Here is an 18,590-nt window from a genome sequence, read left to right as displayed (position 1 = left end):
GGGTTTGATTCCCCAGTACCTATGTAAAATCAGATGCACTAAGTGGTATGTGTGTTTGGAGTTGGTTTATAGTGGCAAGACACCTTGGCACACTCCTCACAAAAATAAAAATATACTTAAAAATATTAAGCCAGGAGTGGTGGCACATGCCTTTAATTCCAACACTCAGGAAGTAGAGGTAGGAGGATTGCTGTGAGTTCAAGGCCACCCTGAGACTACAATGTGAATTTTAGCCTGTGCTAGAACAAGACCCTACCTTAGACCCCCCCAACCCCCCCCCAAAAAAAAAGTCAGTGCTGGAGAGATTGCTTAGTGATTAAGGCACTGCCTGTGAAACCTAAGGACCCATGTTCAACTCCCCAGATCCCATGTCAGCCAGACACAAGATAATGTGTGTGCAAGGTGGCACATGTGTCTGGAGTTCTGTAGTGTCCAGAGACCCTGGCGTGCCAGTTCTGTCTGGCTTTTGTTCTCCAAAAAATGATATTCAGGGCTGGAGAGATTGCTTAGTGGTTAAGGTGCATGCCTGCGAAGCCTAAGGGCCCTGGTTCAATTCTGCAGATGTAAGCCAGATGCACATGGTGGCACATGCGTCTGGAGTTTGTTTGCAGTGGCTAGAGGCCCTGGTGTGCCCATTCTCACTCCCTCCCTCCCTCTGTCTGTGTCTAATAAATAAATAAAAAATTATACATATATACATTTTGAGTTAAATATGAATAAAATTACATATATCTGAAATATATAAATATGTAATTCCGATGTTAACTTGTGTACAGTGGACCTAACATAAGCCATTTCAAGAGTTTAGTGACTGCGTGTGGTAGTCCATCCTGAGCCCACATAAACACAGCACAGTCACCAGACCCGTTGCAAGGTTCAGTGTGCAGCTGAAGCAGGCCTCTGGGCTCATGCACACGGGGACGTGCAGTCACTCTCTAGTACGGTTCATCGTGTTCTTCCACATTGACAGACAGCCGGGTTTCCAGAGGTGCATGCCATTCTTCATCAAATTTACTGTTAATCAGAAAGTTGTAATTTTTAAGCCCGGGCATGGTGGCACACGCCTTTAATCCCAGCACTTGAGAAGCAGAGGTAGTAAATTCGAGGTCACCCTGAGACTACACAGTAAATTCCAAATCTGCCTGGGCTAGAGTGAAAACCTACCTTTTTAATTGAAAACCCCTCCCCCCATAAAAAGGTTGTAACCTGGGGGGCTGTAGAGATGGCTCAGCGGTTAAAGTGCTTGCCTCTGAAGCCTAAGGACGCAGGCTTGATTTCCGAGAACCCGTGTCAAGCCAGATAGATGCACAAGGTGTTCGTTTGCAGTGGCTAGAGGTGCTGGGTGCCTGTTCTCTCTCCCCACCCCTGCCTCTTTCTCAAGTAAATATTTTTTTTTTCCTCTGTTAAGTACAAGTGAGAGTTAGGAGACTTTTCTTTAGGGAGGGTCTTGCTGTAGCCCAGGCTGACCTGGAATTTTCACTGTGCAGACCACCTCAAACTCATGGCGATCCTCCTACCTCTGCCTCCTGAGTGCTGGGACTGAGATTAAAGGCGTGCGCCACCACGCCCGGCTCTGTCAGAAACTGCTCGGTGGAAGCAGCTCTGCGGATGAGTGTCCCTCGCCTGTGATGGCTGCCGTGTTCCTGTGACTAGAGACAACAGCGCTCGCTCCCCAGGGTCTTGTGCATGCCCTGAACTAGTGAGCTGCATCCCCGGCCATTAATACCATCCAGTGTCCCCTAAATGCCATGTTTTATTCTAACATATGTAAAACATCTCACGATAAAATTTTTTCCCCTTTGGTTTTTCGAGGTAGGGTCTCGCTCTAGCCAGGCTGTCCTGCAATTCACTGTGTGGTCTCAGGGTGGCCTCGAACTCACAGCCATCCTCCTACCTTTGCCTCCCGAGGGCTGGGATTAAAGGTGTGTGCCAACACACCTGACTTTTTTTTTTTTTTTTTTTTTTTGGTTTTTCAAGGTAAGGTTTCACTGTAAACCAGGCTGACCTGGAATTCACTATGGAGTCTCAGGGTGGCCTCGAACTCACGGCGATCCTACTACCTCTGCCTCCCAAGTGCTGGGATTAAAGGCGTGCGCCACCACACCCGGCAGACTTTTTTTTTTTTAATGGATAATACAGCATTTTATTTATGCATCCAGCAGTTGAGGGACATTTGGGTAGTTTTTTTTTATTGACAACTTCTTATGGAAAATAAACCATGATAATTCCCTCCCCTCCTTCAATTTCCCCTTCTCAACTCCACTCTCCATCATATCCTCCCCCCCCCCCTTTCTCTCCATTAGTCTCTTTTATTTTGATGTCATCATCTTTTTCTCCTATTATGAGGGTCCTGTGACTGCACGGTCGTGGATATCGAGGCCAGTGTTTTGTTCTGAAGTAGGGAATCGTGCCCAGGCTGACGTGGGGCTCCCTGTATAGCTGAGGATGACCTTGGACTCCTGCTGCCACTTCCCAAGTTTTCAGGTGACAGGCGTGTGCCCCCACGCCTTGCAACCATGCTGAAGTCATGCCCTATGTGCTATCGGTCCTCTGCTTCCTGCCTGCCCATGTGATGGCACTACTAGCTGCACCTGCTCCTGTCCCCTGTCCTCGGTTATAAGAACCCAGTGCACTTCTTTTTTCTCAATGAAGGATCATTAATGAAGTGATTGTTTTAATCAGCTTCAAACAGAACTTATTAGAAAATAAGATTTATGCCCCGGCTTATTTTGCTTTTCCTGAGGAAGGGTGTCAGTCTAGCCCAGGCTGGCCTGGAACTCACAATGATCCTCCTACCTCAGCCTCGAGAGTGTTGGGATTAACGGCATGCACCACCATACCTGGCCCACATAAAGTTCTTTTAAACTGAGATAAATAAAAGGAATCTAAGTGTAGTGGTGAACACCTTGTGTGTTCAGGACTTGGGAATTAAAGATAAGAATGCTAGGAATTCAAGGCCAGCCTGAGCTACACAGTGTTTGACAGCCTGGGCTATAAGGTATCCTGTCTCAAAAAAAAAAAAAAAATGCTGGGCATGGTGGTGTGCGCCTTTAATCCCAGCTTTTGGAAGGCAGAGATAGGAGGATCACTGTGAGTTCAAGGCCACCCTGAGACTACACAGTGAATTCCAAATCAGCCTGAGCTAGTGTTGAGACCCTACCTCAAAAAAAAAAAAAAAAAAAAGATAGGGGCTTAGGGGTACAGCTCAAGAGTGTGCTTGGGGGCTGGGGAAATGGCTTAGTGGCTAAGGCGTTTGTCTGTGAAGCCTAAGTACCCCAGTTCAATTCCCCAGGACCCACATAAACCAGATGCACAAGGGAGCACATGTGTCTGGAGTTTGTTTGCAGTGGTTAGAGGCCCTGGCATATCCATTCTATCTGCCTCTTTATCTATCAAATAAATAAATAAAAATATTTTTTAAAAGCAAGATTGATGGTAGACATTGGAAATCATCTCTGACCTTTGTGTAAAAGGGAAAAAATGCTATTTTAACTTTATATTTTTAAAATATTTATTTCAAAGATTATACTCACACACACACACACACATAGTGAGTGAGTGAATGAATGGGCATGTCAGGGCCTCCCACTGTAAATGAATTCCAGATGCATGTGCCATCTTGTGCAGCTGGCTTACATTGTTACTGGAGAATCGAACCTGTGTCCTTTGGCTTCCCAGGCAAGTGCTTAACTGCTAAATTATCTCTGCAGCCCCGAGCTCTATAATTTTTTTAAAATTTTTTTTTGTTTATTTTATTTATTTATTTGAGCACAACAGACAGAGGGAGAAAGAGGTAGAGAGAGAGAGAATGGGCACGCCAGGGCTTCCAGCCACTGCAAACAAACTCCAGACGCGTGCGCCCCCTTGTGCATCTGGCTAACGTAGGTCCTGGGGAATTGAGCCTCAAACCTGGGTCCTTAGGCTTCACAGGCAAGCACTTAACCGCTAAGCCATCTCTCCAGCCCATATAATTTTTTTTTTTTTTTTTTGGTTTTTCGAGGCAGGGTCTCACTCTGGCTCAGGCTGACCTGGAATTCACTATGTAGTCTCAGGGTGGCTTTGAACTCACGGCGATCCTCCTACCTCTGCCTCCAGAGCGCTGGGATTAAAGGCGTGCGCCACCACGCCTGTCCAGCCCATATAATTTTTAAAAGTATTTTTGCCAGGGCTTTTTGCCTCTGTGAACAAAGTCCAGAGGCATGTACCACTTTGTGAACCTGGCTTTATATGGGTCCTGGGGAATTGAACCTGGGCCAGTAGGTTTTGCAAGCAAGCGTCTTTAACTGCTACGCCATCGCTCCAACCCCTGCCTTTCAAGGTCTCAAGCTGGACAGGAACTCATAATTCTGCTGCCTACACTTCCCAGGTGCTGTGATTGAACCACTATACCTTGTGGCTTTAACATATTTATTTCCTGTTTGTTTTTTTTTGTTGTTGTTTGTTTGTTTCGAGGTAGGGTCTCATTGTAGCCCTGACCTGGAACTCACTCTGTGGCTCCAGGCTGGCCTCGAACTCACAGTAATCCTCCTGTCTCTGCCTCAGGAGTGTTGGGATTAAAGGCGTGCGCCACCACGCCTGGCAACATGTTTATTTCCTAATGGGAGAGAACACACTTGTGTGTAAGCTCAAAGGGCCACATTGATGCACTCATATTCAATAGTAGAGACTTCTCAAAAATTTTGTCCAGTCAACCAACTGTATGAGTATCTACAAAGGTAACACTGGAGAAGATTACATCCATTTCTATTCTTTATTTCAGATTTCCAGTGCAAAACAGGGGCTCAGAGAGCTGAATCATACCATTGGATTTAGAGGATTATTTCCTGTGGAAACCAATGAGGAAATACAACACCTCTGCAAAGTTCTCAGGCCACCCAGACCAGTTCTCCATAGCCAAGATTTGTAGGTGATATTTGAGGGTGCTGAATTCCCTCAGCTCCTTTATGATGGGCGAGTTATTACACGTTATAGCAGACAGAGCATAACATGTCCAGAACTGAACCAGGAGCTGGCTGTTGATTTCACTTCTGACAGTCGTTTGGGGGGTTTCAAAAAAACTGACGAGGGTGGAAATGAACTGAAAGTCGCTGGCCTTCTTCTGGCTCGCGGGGTTTAGGTAGCACCAGCATGCCAGGCCCTGGAGCACCTGGATCTTGGACCTGGGACTCATCTTTTCGTTTTGTATCATGTCAGCCACGTCTTTCATGTATTCAGAGGCAAACTGCCCAGCGCTTGGTCCTCCTGTAAAATAAGCATTTGTTTTTCCAGTAGTGTATGGCATATTTATCAGCCAAAGTCTCCTGTGCCTTCATATCCTTTTGTTTTGTGTGTATTCATAAATGTGTGAGGCACAATGATAACATCATGCCTGGGTATATCATTCCTCGAGCATGGTCCACCCTTTTCCTTCCCTCCTTCCTTCCTTCCTTCCTTCCTTCCTTCCTTCCTTCCTTCCTTCCTTCCTTCCTTCCTTCCTTCCTTCCTCCCTCCCTCCCTCCCTCCCTCCCTCCCTCCCTCCCTCCCTCCCTCCTTCCTTCTTTCCTTCCTTTCTATCTTTCTTTCACGAGAAAGACACACACAGAGAAAGAGAATGGGCCCACCAGGGCCTTTCAGCCTCCTTGAAGAACTTCAGATGCGTGAGGCCCCTTTTGAGCATGCACAGCATTGCGACTTGCTTCATGGTTTGTCTAGATACATAGGACCTTTCTTTAAAAAAAAAAAAAAAAAAAAGAATGTGGGGCTGGAGAGATGGCTTAGCGGTTAAGTGCTTGCCTGTGAAGCCTAAGGGCCCTGGTTTGAGGCTTCATTCCCCAGGATCCACATTAGCCAGATGCACAAGGGGGCGCACACATCTGGAGTTCGTTTGCAGTGGCTGGAAGCCCTGGCGCGTCCATTCTCTCTCTCTCTCTGCCTTTCTCTCTCCATCTGTTGCTCTCAAATAAATAAAAATAAACAAAATTAAAAAAAAAAAAAAGAATGTGTTGGAGCTGGGCCAAAGAGATGGCTTAGCAGTTAAGGCATTGCCTGCAAAGCCAGGTTCAACTCCTCAGTACCCACGTAAAGCCAGATGCACAATGTGGTGCATATGTCTGGAGTTTATTTGCAGCAGCTGCAGGCTCTGGAAAGCCCACTTTCTCTATATCTGCCTCTCTCTCTCTCTCTCAAAGAAATACATAATAATCAAATATAGGGCTGGGGAGATAAGGGGCTTGCCTGCGAAACCCATGTTCAACTCTCCACGTCCCACATAAGCCAGACACACAGTGACACAAACATGCAATGTTGCAAAGGTACACAAGGGGTTCAGTTGCAGTGGCTGAGGCCCTGGCGTGCCAATTCTCTTGCATAAAAAAATAAAGCCGGATGTGGTGGTGCACGCCTTTAATCCCAGCACTCAGGAGGCAGAGGTAGGAGGATTGCTGTGAGTCTGTGGCCACCTTGAGAATACAGAACGAATTCCAGGTAAGCCTGGGCTAGAGTGAGACCCTACCTTGTAAAACTAAAAATAAATAAATAAAAAAAAATCTATATATATATAGATGGGGTCGGCTAGAGAGATGGCTAAGTGGTTAAGGCGCTTGCCCGCAAAGCCTAAGTCCCATGTTCTACTCTCCAGGTCCCTTGTAAGCCAGATAGAAATGGTGACACAAGTGTGAAGTCACACATGCGTATAAGGTGGTGCGCACGTCTGGAGTTTGGGTGCAGTGGCTGGAGGCCCTGGTGTGCCAATTCTTTCATAAAAAATGCTTAAAAAAAAAACAAAACAAGATGGGAGTCTCTCCTTGGATCAGAGCTCACCAATTAGGCTGGACTGGCTGACCTGTGAGTCCCAGGGGTCCTCCTGTGTCCACCTCCCCCACCCTCAGGTTAGAGGCACCTGCCACCATGCCAGCCTTCCATTATACACGGATGCTGCTAGAGATCACAATCAGGTATCCATGCTTGTGAGGCAGGCCCTTTAACGAATATCTCCCCAGCCCCCCAGTTATATACTTCAATTTAAAAATGAGAAATGGGGGGCTGGAGAGATGGCTTAGCGGTTAAGCGTTTGCCTGTGAAGCCTAAGGACCCCGGTTCGAGGCTCGGTTCCCCAGGTCCCACGTTAGCCAGATGCACAAGGGGGCGCACGAGTCTGGAGTTCGTTTGCAGAGGCTGGAAGCCCTGGCGCGCCCATTCTCTCTCTCTCCCTCTATCTGTCTTTCTCTCTGTGACTGTCGCTCTCAAATAAATAAATAAATAATTTAAAAAAATGAGAAATGGGGTCAGGGCAGAGGGATGGGGAGAAGAAGGAAAAAATAAATCTGGGTGTGGTGGTGCACACCTTTAATCCCAGCACTCGGGAGGCAGAAGTAGGAGGATCATCATGAGTTAGAGGCCACCCTGAGACTACTTAGTGAATTCTAGGTCAGCCTGAGCTAGAGCGAAACCCTACCTCCAAAAAACAAAACAAAAACCAAAAAACAAAAGAAATTGAAGATGTTATGAATAAGCCATATGGAAACCTATCTCTTCACTGGCGTGCGTGCACGCGCACATGTGTATGTTTTAGTAAAGAGAGTTTGGGCAGAGATAACCCTCCAAGTGTGGAAAAGTAGTGACAGTAGAGTGTTTAGCACTGAGACATCTCTATCACACCTCCTAAGGCTCAGGGACAATTGCAGGTTGTGGAAGGAATGTAAGAGCCAAAAGGTGGAGAGGAGTGCTTTGGAAGGTTGTCAATAAAAAGTTTAAAAAAGAGCTGAGGAAATGGCTCAGCAGTTAAGACATTTGCCTGTGAAGCCTAAGGACCCCAGTTTGATTCCCCAGGACCCACATAAGCCAGATGCACAAAGAGGAGCATGCATCTGTAGTTCATTTTATCTGCCTCTCCTCCCCTCATTAAATAACTAATAACTAATAAAGTACTTTTTGAAAATTTTCCAAAACAAAGTAAAAAGAGAGAGAGGGCTGGAGAGATGGCTTAGCGGTTAAGCACTTGCCTGTGAAGTCCAAGATCCCCAGTTCGATTCCCCAGGACCCATGTAAGCCAAATGTACAAGGTGGCACATGCATCTGGAGTCCGTTTGTAGTGGCTGGAGGCCTTAGCACGCCCACTCTCTCTATCTGCCTCTTTCTGTCTCTCTCAAATAAAGATACACAAAACTTTAAAAAGAGAGAGAGAGAGAAAAAAAAAAACATGTAAGTAATAACTTTTTTTTCTTTTGGTCTTTTGAGGTAGGGTCTCACTCTAGTCCAGGCTGACTTGGAACTCATGCTGTAGCCCAGGCTGGCCTTGAACTCAAGATGATCCTCATTCCTCAGACTCCTGAGAACTGGAATTAAAGGTGTCTACCACCACACGCAGGTTTTTCTAAGTAGTAATTTATTTGATGGGCATTTTTTTTGTTTTGTTTTTTAAAAAGCATGCTATGAGGGCTGGAGAGATGGCTTTGCAGTTAAGGTGTTTTGCCTGCAAATCAAAGGATCCCAGTTTGATTCTCCAGGAACCAAGTAAGCCAGATGCACAAGGGGGCGCATGCATCTGGAATTTGTTTGCAGTGGCTGGAGGCCCTGACATACCCATTCTCCCCCTCTGTCATTCTCTCTCTCTCTCTGCCTCTTTCCCTCTATCAAATAAATAAATAAAAAATATATTTAAAAGAGAAAGCATGCTGTGAAAGTGAAAATATTTTTTACATCTTGAGTGGTTGAGAGAAATGTTACTTGAGGGTTTTTTTGTTGTTGTTGTTGTATTTTTTATAAGAGAGAGGAGAGAATTGATGTACCTGCCTCCAGCCACTGCAGTTGAACTCCAGACATGTGCACCATCTTGTATGCATATGCAACCTTGTGTGCGTGCATCACCTTGTGTGTCTGGCTTACATGGGATCTGGAGAGTCAAACATGGGTCCTTAGGCTTTGCAGGTAAGTGCCTTAACCGCTAAGCCATCTCTCCAGCCCATCTGAGTTTTAAGATCAACAGAAATCCCTAAGTTAGTGTTTCCAACCAGCAAATAGGTTATGAACTTGCTATCGCGGCACAGCCGGTGAACACCAGTACCTGTGAACGCCAGCAATCCGATTTTCTGGACAGCGTGAGCTCTCCTTGCTGTGGGTAGAGATGTATCCTTCAACATGCTGCCAAACGTCATAATTTTTTCTCTGTGAAAAATACTCTCACATGTAGGGCCGAATTCTTCTTCCTGTTTCTTACTGAAATAGCGCTTAGTGACATTCCATAATTTTCGGAGGCTCCGGCAAAGTCTCACGAAATAATAGCGCACCTGATACCAAATCCTCCTGCAGAAAGTCAGGCGGTTCGCCATGCTACAGAAGGGACGCTGGGCTCGAGTGCGCGGCAGGGACCGGAGCGAACACTCGGGAACTCTGGAAACTCGTTGCCCAGCAACAGGCTAGAACGGAATGTACAAGCTAGAAGATGGAAATGCCCAAGTTCCTGGGCCTGGCGTTTAAGGCCTGCTAGGATTTGAACTAGCTCAAGTTTACTTTTACTTTTCTGTGGCACAACCCGACAAGCTTAAGCCGTTTTCTCCCAACACAACTAATTACTGTATTCTTTCAAACCTTAAAAAAATATATTGGGCTGGAGAGATGGCTTAGCGGTTAAGCGCTTGCCTGTGAAGCCTAAGGACCCCGGTTCGAGGCTCGATTCCCCAGGACCCACGTTAGCCAGATGCACAACGAGGCACACTCATCTGGAGTTCGTTTGCAGTGGCTGGAGCCCTTGGCGCGCCCATTCTCTCTCTCTCTCTCTGTCTCTTTCTCTGTTGCTTTCAAATAAATAAATAAAAATAAATAATTTAAAAAAATATATATGTATTTGTTTGTTTGAGAGAAAACGAGAGACAGAGATAGAGAGAGAGAAAGAATGGGTGCTCCAGGGCCTTCTACACTGCAAACAAACTCCAGTGCATGGGCCACTTAGTGCATCAGACTTCACATGGGTCCTAGGGAATCGAACCCAGACCATCAGGCTTTGCAAGCAAGTGCCTTTAACCACTGAGAGTCATTTCTCCAGCCCTGTTTTTGTTTTATTTTGTTTAGGGCTGGAGACAAGACAATCAGACTTCCAGGCCTTGACTAAGTGAGACATTGTGGGGATTTTGGATGTTAAATGTCCCCCATAGCCTGGAGTATTTGCTGTTGAATCTCATACTTGGTCCCTGTGGTGGCAATTTAAGAGAGTTGTGGAGCCGTGGGAAAGTGAAACCTTGCTGGAGGAAGTTTGCCACTGGGGGTTGCCTTTGAGGTTTATTAAAGAATCCAGCCCACTGGGTGTTCACGGCTACCTCACACTCTCGCCTGCTTCCTGCCGGTGTATGACAACGTGAGCCAGCTTACCGTTCCTGCCGTGTTTTCCCTGCCATGAAGAACTTGCCCTTGAAACTATATCCTGAAACAACCCTTTCCTCCCTTGGCTTTTGGTCAGGTGTTTTGTCCAGCATGGACAACTGCTATGGGCATGATGTCTCAGAAACTCAAAAAAAAAAAAAAATTGAAGCCAGGCATGGTGGCGCACGCCTTTAATCCCAGCATTTGGGAGGCAGAGGTAGGAGGGTCACCATGAGTTCAAGGCCACCCTGAGACTACAGAGTTAATTCCAGGTCAGCCTGGACCAGAGTGAGACCCTACCTCAAAAAAAAAAAAAAAAAAAAGAGAGAGAGAGAGAGAACAGGAACATGAACTGTTTCTTTTGAAAGTGCACTGGGCAGATATGAGGGGTGGGCCAACATGAAGTGGGCAAAGAGCCCTGGTCTTTACCTATACAAAGAAGGAAGCTTGGGGGCTGGAGAGATGGCTTAGCGGTTAAGGCATTTGCCTGCAAAGCCAAAGGACCCAGGTTTGACTCCCCAGGACCCATGTAAGCCAGATGCACAAGGGGGCACTTGTGTCTGGAATTCATTTACAGTGGCTATAGGCCCTGGCATGCCCATTCTCTCTCTCTTTCTCTCTGCCTATTTTTTTTTTTTATCTCCGTCTCTCTCTCTCTCTCTCTGAAATTAATAAATAAAATAACATAAAGAAGTTTTAAGCAGGGGAGATGGCTTAGCAGTTAAGGCATTTACCTTTGAAGCCTAAAGACCCAGATTCAATTCCCCAGATCCTACATAAGCCAGATGCACATGATGATGGCATTTGCATCTGGAGTTTGTTCGCAGTGGCTAGAGGCCTGGCATACTCATTCTTTCTGTGTGTGTGTAAAAATAAATAAAAATAAAATAAAGAAGTAAAGAAAGAAGTTTTGAACAGGGGAGATAGCTCAATGGCTAAAGGCACTTTCTTGCCCAGCCTGCATGTCTGAGTTCAATTCTCCAGTATCCATATTAAATCCAGATGCACAAAGCGTTTCATGCATCTGGAGTTTGCAGGAGCAAGAGGCCCTGGTGCACTCATACACACAGGCTCTCTCCTTGCAAATGAATAAATAAAAAGATTATCTGGGCATGGTGGCGCACGCCTTTAATCCCAGCACTCGGGAGGCAGAGGTAGGAGGATCACCATGAGTTCAAGGACACCCTGAGACTACATAGTGAATTCCAGGTCAGCTTGGACTAGAGTGAGACCCTACCTTGAAAAAATATATATATATATATATACACACACACACATACACACACACACACACACACACACACACACACACACACATATATATATATATATATATATATATATATATATATATATATATATATATAAATATTAAAAGTATGGCTGGGGCTGGAGTGATGGCTTAGCGATTAAGGCGTTTGCCTGCAAAGCTAAAGGATCCAGGTTTGATTCCCCAGGACCCACGTTAGCCAAATGCACAAGTGTCTGGAGTTCATTTGCAGTGCCTGGAGGCCCTGGTGTGCCCATTCTCTCTCTTTCAATCTCTCTCGCTCTCCCTCTTTCTCTGTCAAAACAAAATAAATAAATAATTTTTTAAAAGTAGGGCTAGAGCGATAGCTTAGTGGTTAAGGCACTTGCTTATGAAGCTTAAGGACCCGGGTTCGATCCCCCGGTACCCACATAAGCCAGATGCTCAAGGTGACATATGCATCTGGAGTTTGTTGCCCATGGCTGGAGGCCCTGGAGAGCCCATTCTCTTTCAATCTCTCTCTCTCAAATAAATAAATAAAAATAAAAATAAATTAAAAATAAATTTAAAGAAAGAAGTTTTGCTACTCTTTAGATGATGGGTTCCAAGGCAGAATGCAGAATGAGTTTTTGTCAACCCTCAGGAAAGGAAGGTGGAGCGATGGATTCAGTGTGCGCATGGGATTGGAAATGGAGCTCTCTCATCTTCTTCCTCTTGCGTACACTGCCCTATGACCTCTTGGGATTTTTCTCTTGTGATTCCCACTTCAAGACAATAAGCTCACATTAATAATGAGCTGTAGGGGGGCTGGAGAGATGGCTTAGTGGTTAAGTGCTTGCCTGTGAAGCCGAAGGACCCTGGTTCAAGGCTCGACTCCCCAGGACCCACGTTAGCCAGATGCACAAGGGGGCGCACGCGTCTGGAGTTCATTTGCAGTGGCTGGAAGCCCTGGTGTGCCCATTCTCTCTCTATATCTGCCTCTTTCTCTTTCTCTGTCACTCTCAAATAAATAAATAAAAATGATAAAAAAAATAATAAGCTGTAGGGCTGGAGAGATGGCTTAGTGTTTAAGGCGCTAGCCTGCAAAGCATAAGGACACAGGTTCGATTTTCCAAATCCTATGTAAGCCAGATGCACAGGGTGGTGCATGCGTCCGGAGTTTGTTTGCAATGGCTGGAGGCCCTGGTGTGCCCAGTCTCTCTCTCTCTCTCCTTCTGATAAATAAAAATAAAGTTAAAAAATAATGAGCTGTAGTATGTAATATCAATACCAACGCAGGAGCAGTGAAAAAAATATAACAGATTCTACATTAGACTAGTAATTAAAAATAATCTTTACTTTGACTTACATGATTAGAACCATGAATACAAATGCCACAAAACTAAAGGCACACCCCAGTCAAAACTAAAATGCAGAAGTGAACTGAAAACAAATGGAATTCATTATTCATGCAATAGTCAAGAAATTTAAGTCTCCCCAAACAAACCAGACAAACAAAAACCCCTATAATATCTGTAATTTGACTCTATAAAAAGAAACATTTCAACCAGTGAACAAAGATGATGGACTGTACTGTACAATGTGCCTTTTAAAGTGAGGGATATGTATGCATATACATAATATTTATAAATATACAGATATGTACATTGTAACTTCACAGTGGAAAGAACTATTTTGCCAGAACTCTGGCTGACAACTTTCACTTTAAAATGACATGAAATATTTTTCCAAAAGTCTTGCTAAGATGTAAATATTGAAAATGACATCTAATTGGTTATTTTTGCACAAACACAACCAGAATACAGTTTTTTAAGCTTACGCTCACACATATTGTTATTGTATCTTGGCATATCCCACCTTGTATCGTCTTTACAAAGAGGAAGAAGTTATTTAGTGAGCACTACCAAATGACCCGGCACCGTCGAGTAAACTTCCCACCCTGGTCCACAGCTGTTGTCTTAGCTGTTTGGTGGTGAATGTTGTCTCGGGAGCAGAGCAGTTTTCCTCTCTCAAGGCATCCTCCTTCCTAGTTTCATGCCCATTTTTATATACGTGAGGGCCACTTTCAACACTCCTCTAACCCCATCAGAGTTCTTCCAATGTCTAAGGTGTCTACCTTAAAGACCATCATAGTTGTCTGAACCCATGGCTTTTGGGTTTTACTTGTAGCAACAAAAAAGCTACCTGGAGCCAGGAGTGGTGGTGCGTGCCTGTTGCCCCCATACTTGGGGAGCAAAGGCAGAAGGGTGACTGCAGGCACAAGACTGGTGTGGTCTGCATAGAAAGTTCCGAGCCAGCCAGGGCTGTAGCAGGGAGACTGTGTCTGAAACCCAAACAGCAGTGACAAACACGGAGAGTCTGATACACACGGCTCTTGTGAAAGAAAGCAAGATTGAGCTTTGGGCTTTTCCTTGTTTTTAAGAACATGGGGCTCATTTTCACAGGGTCATTCTAATGTTTCTTTAAAAACTATTTTATTTGTTTATTTACAAGGAGAAAGATAGAGATAGAGAACGGGCGTGTCAGGGCCTCCTGCCGCTGTACACAAATTCCAGACACACGCAGCACCTCGTGCGTCTGGCTTTATGTGGGTCCTGAGAATCGAACTCAGACCAGCAGGCTTTGCAAACAAGCGCCTTTAACCACTGAGCTATCTCTCTAGCCCTCTACCTAGCTTTTTATCATAATGGAAAGATGATATGGGAAGTTTTAGGATGGAAACTAAGAAATGGTTGAAATCTTAACAAAGCAAATTACGGAATTTAGTCTCTTACAATGGCCATTTTGCCAAGTTCTGAGGGCAAACTTTTACTTTAAGAATTTTTTTTGTTGTGCTTTGTATTTAATATTTCATTTGTTTATTTATTTGACAAACAGTGAAGGATAGATAGATAGATGAATGACTACAGGCATGCCATTGCCTCCTGCCTCTACAAACAAACTCCAGACACATGCGCCACTTTGTGCGTCTGACTCTACATGGGTGCTGGGGAATTGAACCTTGGTTGTCAGGCTTTGCAAGCAAGCGCCTTTAACCACTGCGTCATCTCTCCAGCCCTGTGCTTTGTATTTAAAGTAAAATTAGTTAGCTAAAGGACCACTAACCCTGAGAACACCACAGGAAAACTGCAAGGCATATGATATTTTTCTAGATAATACATGAACATTTCAAGTTTGTAGAATTTCCCCAAGAGTACAAAGATGGCTGTTTTCAGATTCCAAATATATTAAGATGGACTGTTAAGTACTGTCGGACACAATCACAAGATGTAACCTACTGAGTTACACGTAGCCCTGTGTTATTGGCCGAAGAAAAAGCAGATGGCTACTGTGTAGCTGGACGCTGAATTCTTTCTGTGTTGTGTCCTTTCTTCCAGACACCCTCAGCAGGACTCGGTCCAGCTACGTCTCGGCACCCTCTTGATGATGAAGGACAGCTCTTAGGATCGTGTCCAGGCAGTGCTAACTTGCAATTAAAAGGCTGTGGCAACTTCTGTTCCGTGACGATCTCCAACTTTAACACAGTCCCGAGGAAAGTTGTCCAACTGTTCGTATGCCAGCCGCCCGTCTTCTCCTGGATATAAAACGCCACATGTGAGTACCACTCTGAACTTGACCTTTCACCAGGGATGCTTTTGATCCCAGGCCAGGAGGCCGAGGCAGGAGGATCGCTGTGAGTTTGAGGCCAGCCCGAGACTACATAGTGAATTACAGGTCAGCCTACCTTAAAAAACTAAAACAACTTTTTTCCCGCAACAATCCACTTTAGGAATACACAGAGATTTGTCTATTTTTTAATATATATATATATATATATATATATATATATTTTTTTTTTTTTTTTAGGAGAGAGATTGAGAGAATGGGCACACCAGGGCTTTCTGTTGCTGCAAATGCACTCCAAGATGCATGTGCCACTTTGTGCATCTGGCTTTATGTAGGTACTTTATGGGCTAAGCTCGGGCCAGCAGGCTTTGCAGACAAGAACCTGCCCAAGATTTGTCTCTTTTTAAATAAATTTCATTTGCAAGCATGTGTGTGCGCACGTGCTGAGTCATCTGTGTCCCTCTAGTGACCCTCAGCCCTTTGTCATAGGGTGCCTTTTCCACTGTCACGTACCCTTTTCACTATCAGAATTTAGGTTTCTGTTCGAGAGAAAAACACCCCAGTATTTTTTTTTTTTCTTTATGCCAGGCTGAGCTGGCACTAACTCTGTAGTGTCAAGCTGGTCTCAAACTCATGGTGATCCTCTTACCCCTGCCTCTTGAGTGCTGGGATTAAAAGTCGTGCACCACCACGCCCTGCCACACCAATATTTTTGTATCAGAGAGTTCTAACGCCAAGTTCAGGGCATTCTCCAACTCCACTGTGCACTAGAATCACCTGGAAGGTATTTAAAACTTCTGGTGCAGGTGCACACTAGAGACCCTGGGGGCAGCTTCTGGGGTTAGGGTTCCCTGGTGATGCCGCCAGTGAGGCCGGGGTGGGGCTGGGCAGCTAGAAAGGGCTGTGGTGAAGCAAGGAGGAAGGCCATTCCTGGGGACGCTGCTGTGGGGACCGGGTGAGTCAGGACACAGTGCATGGGGCACGCCTCCGTAACTCAGGGTGGAAAGACAGGCACCTTGGCTGGGCTTTGCAAACAAATGTCCTTAAAATTTTTTGTTGTTGTTGTTTATTTTATTTATTTATTTGAGAGCGACAGAGACAGAAAGAGGCAGAGAGAGAATGGGCACGCCAGGGCTCCCAGCCACTGAAAACGAACTCCGGATGCGTACGGCCCCTTGTGCATCTGACTAACGTGGGTCCTGGGGAATCCAGCCTCGAGCCGGGGTCTTTAGGCTTCACAGGCAAGTGCTTAACCACTAAGCCATCTCTCCAGCCCTCCTTCCCAAAATTTTAAAATATTTTATTTATTTATTTGAGAGAGAGAGAAAGAGGCAGATAGAGAGAGAATGGGGCTGGGCGTGGTGGCACATGCTTTTAACCCCAGCACTCAGAAGGCAGAGGTAGGAAAAAGAGGGTGGGGGATAATGGGTACACCAGGGCCTCTAGCCACTGCAAAGAAATCACAGCGCATGTGCCACTTTGTGTATCTGGTTTACGTGGGTACTGGGAAATCAAATCTGGGTCCTTAGGCTTTGCAGGCAAGCACCTTAACTACTAAGCCATCTCTCCAGCCCACAAGTGTCTTTTTTTATTGTTTTTTGTTTGTTTTTCTTTTGAGAGGTAAAGTCCCTCTCTAGCCCAGGCTGACTTGGAATTCACTATGTAGTCTCAGGGTGGCGTTAAACTCTCAGCGATCCTCCTACCCCTGCCTCCCGAGTGCTGGGATTGAAGGCGTGCGCCACCACACCTAGCTCACAAGTAGGTTTTTAAAAACCTTCACTGTTATTTCAGAGCACTAAGAGATCAAGGAGTTTTTAAGGTAACAATACCCTTGGTATAGTTTAGAGAATTAAATAGCGTCTATACCTATAACAGCCATGAGGAATGACTGTTTTGTCCTTTAAGCAAACACGCTGGCTAAACTTTCTTTGTAGTGCATGGTATATTCAATAGCAGCATGAGTTGTGTTAATCTATACTTGTCGGAAAGAAGGTTTAAAGAGAATGGGATTTTTCATGGTGATTATAAGAGCCACAAGTTTCCTGCACAAGACAAAGACATACTGTCAAACCAGGGTGGCTTTTTCCTGGTTACACTGCTGCAGACTTTTAGAGGACCATGTCAGACTTAAGAGAATTTAAGAGAGAGAATGCTGTTATAGTATAATTATCTGTAACTACTGACCAATTTCTTTTTTTCTTTTATTTGGCTTTTCAGTTTTTCGAGGTAGGGTCTTGCTCTAGCCCAGGCTAACCTGGAATTCACTAGGTAGTCTCAGGCTGGCCTTGAATTCATGATTTTCCTACCTCTGCCTCTTGAGTGCTGGGATTAAAAGTATGAACTACCATTCCCAGCTTCTTTTTTTTTTTCTTTTTCTTTTTGAGCCAAGGTCTGACTATGTAGCCCAGGTTGGCCTCAAACTGTAGCAAGCCTCCTGCCTTAGCCTCCCAAGTGCTGGGAATGGGTCACATTGCCTGGAAACAACTGTCCATTTTAAAAAATATTTTATTTATTTATAAGGAGATAGAGAAAAAGAATGGGTGCACCAGGACCTCCAGCTGGTGCAAATAAACTCCAAATGAATGTACCACTTTGTGCATCTGGCTTTACGTAGGTACTGGCGATTCAAACCTGAGTCATTAGGCTTTGTAGGCAAACACCTTAACTGCTTAACCATCTCTCCAGCCATAAAGTATTTTTATTTATTTATTTTCAAGCATAGAGACATACAGAGAGAAAGATATATATATATACACACACATACATACATACATATGGAGAGAGAGAGAGAGAGAGAGAGAGAGAGAGAGAGAGAGAGAGAGAATGGGCTTGTGAGAGCCTCCAGCCACTGCAAATGAACTACAGATGGATGTACCATTTTGTTCATCTGGCATTATGTGGGTACTGGGGAAATGAACCTGGGTCATTAGGCTTTGCAGGCAACTGCCCTTAACCACTGAGAAATTTCTTCAGCCCCCAATTGTCCATTAAAATTTCTTTGTAAAAAATATTTTATTTATTTATGAGAAAGAGGCAGAGAGAGGAAGAGATAGACAGGTAATAGGAGCACCAGGGCCTCTAGTCACTGCAAATGAATTCCAGATGCATGTGCCACTTTGTGCATCTGGCTTTAAGTGAGTAATGGAGAACTGAACTCAAGTCCTTAGGCTTTATAGGCAAGCACCTTAACTGCTGAGCAATCTCTCCAGCCCCCAATTGTCCATTTTATTGTAATTCAAAAAAAATTTTTTTTAGAGATAGAGAGAGAGAATTGGCATGTCAGGGCCTCAGTCACTGAAATCAGATTCCAGGTGCTTGTGCCACCTAGTGGGCATGTATAACATTGTGCACGTGTGTCACTGTTTGTCTGGCTTACGTGGGACCTGGAGAGTCAAAGATGAGT

The 18,590-nt window shown here is 44.9% G+C and overlaps 2 protein-coding genes across 6 annotated transcripts in view; both read right to left on the bottom strand.

Moving 5' to 3' along the window:
- Positions 1–4,816: 4,816 nt before the first annotated feature.
- Positions 4,817–9,305, bottom strand: Armh2 (armadillo like helical domain containing 2). Its single transcript, XM_045132846.1, has 2 exons — positions 9,041–9,305; positions 4,817–5,241 (listed from the first exon to the last, which is right to left on the bottom strand). The coding sequence occupies exons 1-2, from the start codon at positions 9,303–9,305 to the stop codon at positions 4,817–4,819; spliced, it is 690 nt and encodes a 229-aa protein (XP_044988781.1).
- A 5,215-nt stretch (positions 9,306–14,520) lies between these two features.
- Positions 14,521–18,590, bottom strand: part of Ripor2 (RHO family interacting cell polarization regulator 2) — a 222,421-nt gene continuing 218,351 nt past the window's right edge. For all 5 annotated transcript variants that reach the window (XM_045132927.1, XM_045132931.1, XM_045132929.1 and 2 more), the window contains one exon: positions 14,521–15,155. In XM_045132927.1, the coding sequence (XP_044988862.1) occupies positions 15,055–15,155 (101 nt within the window). In that variant the 3' untranslated portion in view covers positions 14,521–15,054. The remainder of the gene's footprint in view (positions 15,156–18,590) is intronic.

The sequence above is a fragment of the Jaculus jaculus genome, chromosome 13, assembly GCF_020740685.1.
Source record: "Jaculus jaculus isolate mJacJac1 chromosome 13, mJacJac1.mat.Y.cur, whole genome shotgun sequence".
Taxonomy (NCBI): domain Eukaryota; kingdom Metazoa; phylum Chordata; class Mammalia; order Rodentia; family Dipodidae; genus Jaculus; species Jaculus jaculus.
The sequence above is the reverse complement of the archived record's forward strand: the minus strand, read 5'-3'. Positions and strand labels throughout refer to the sequence as shown.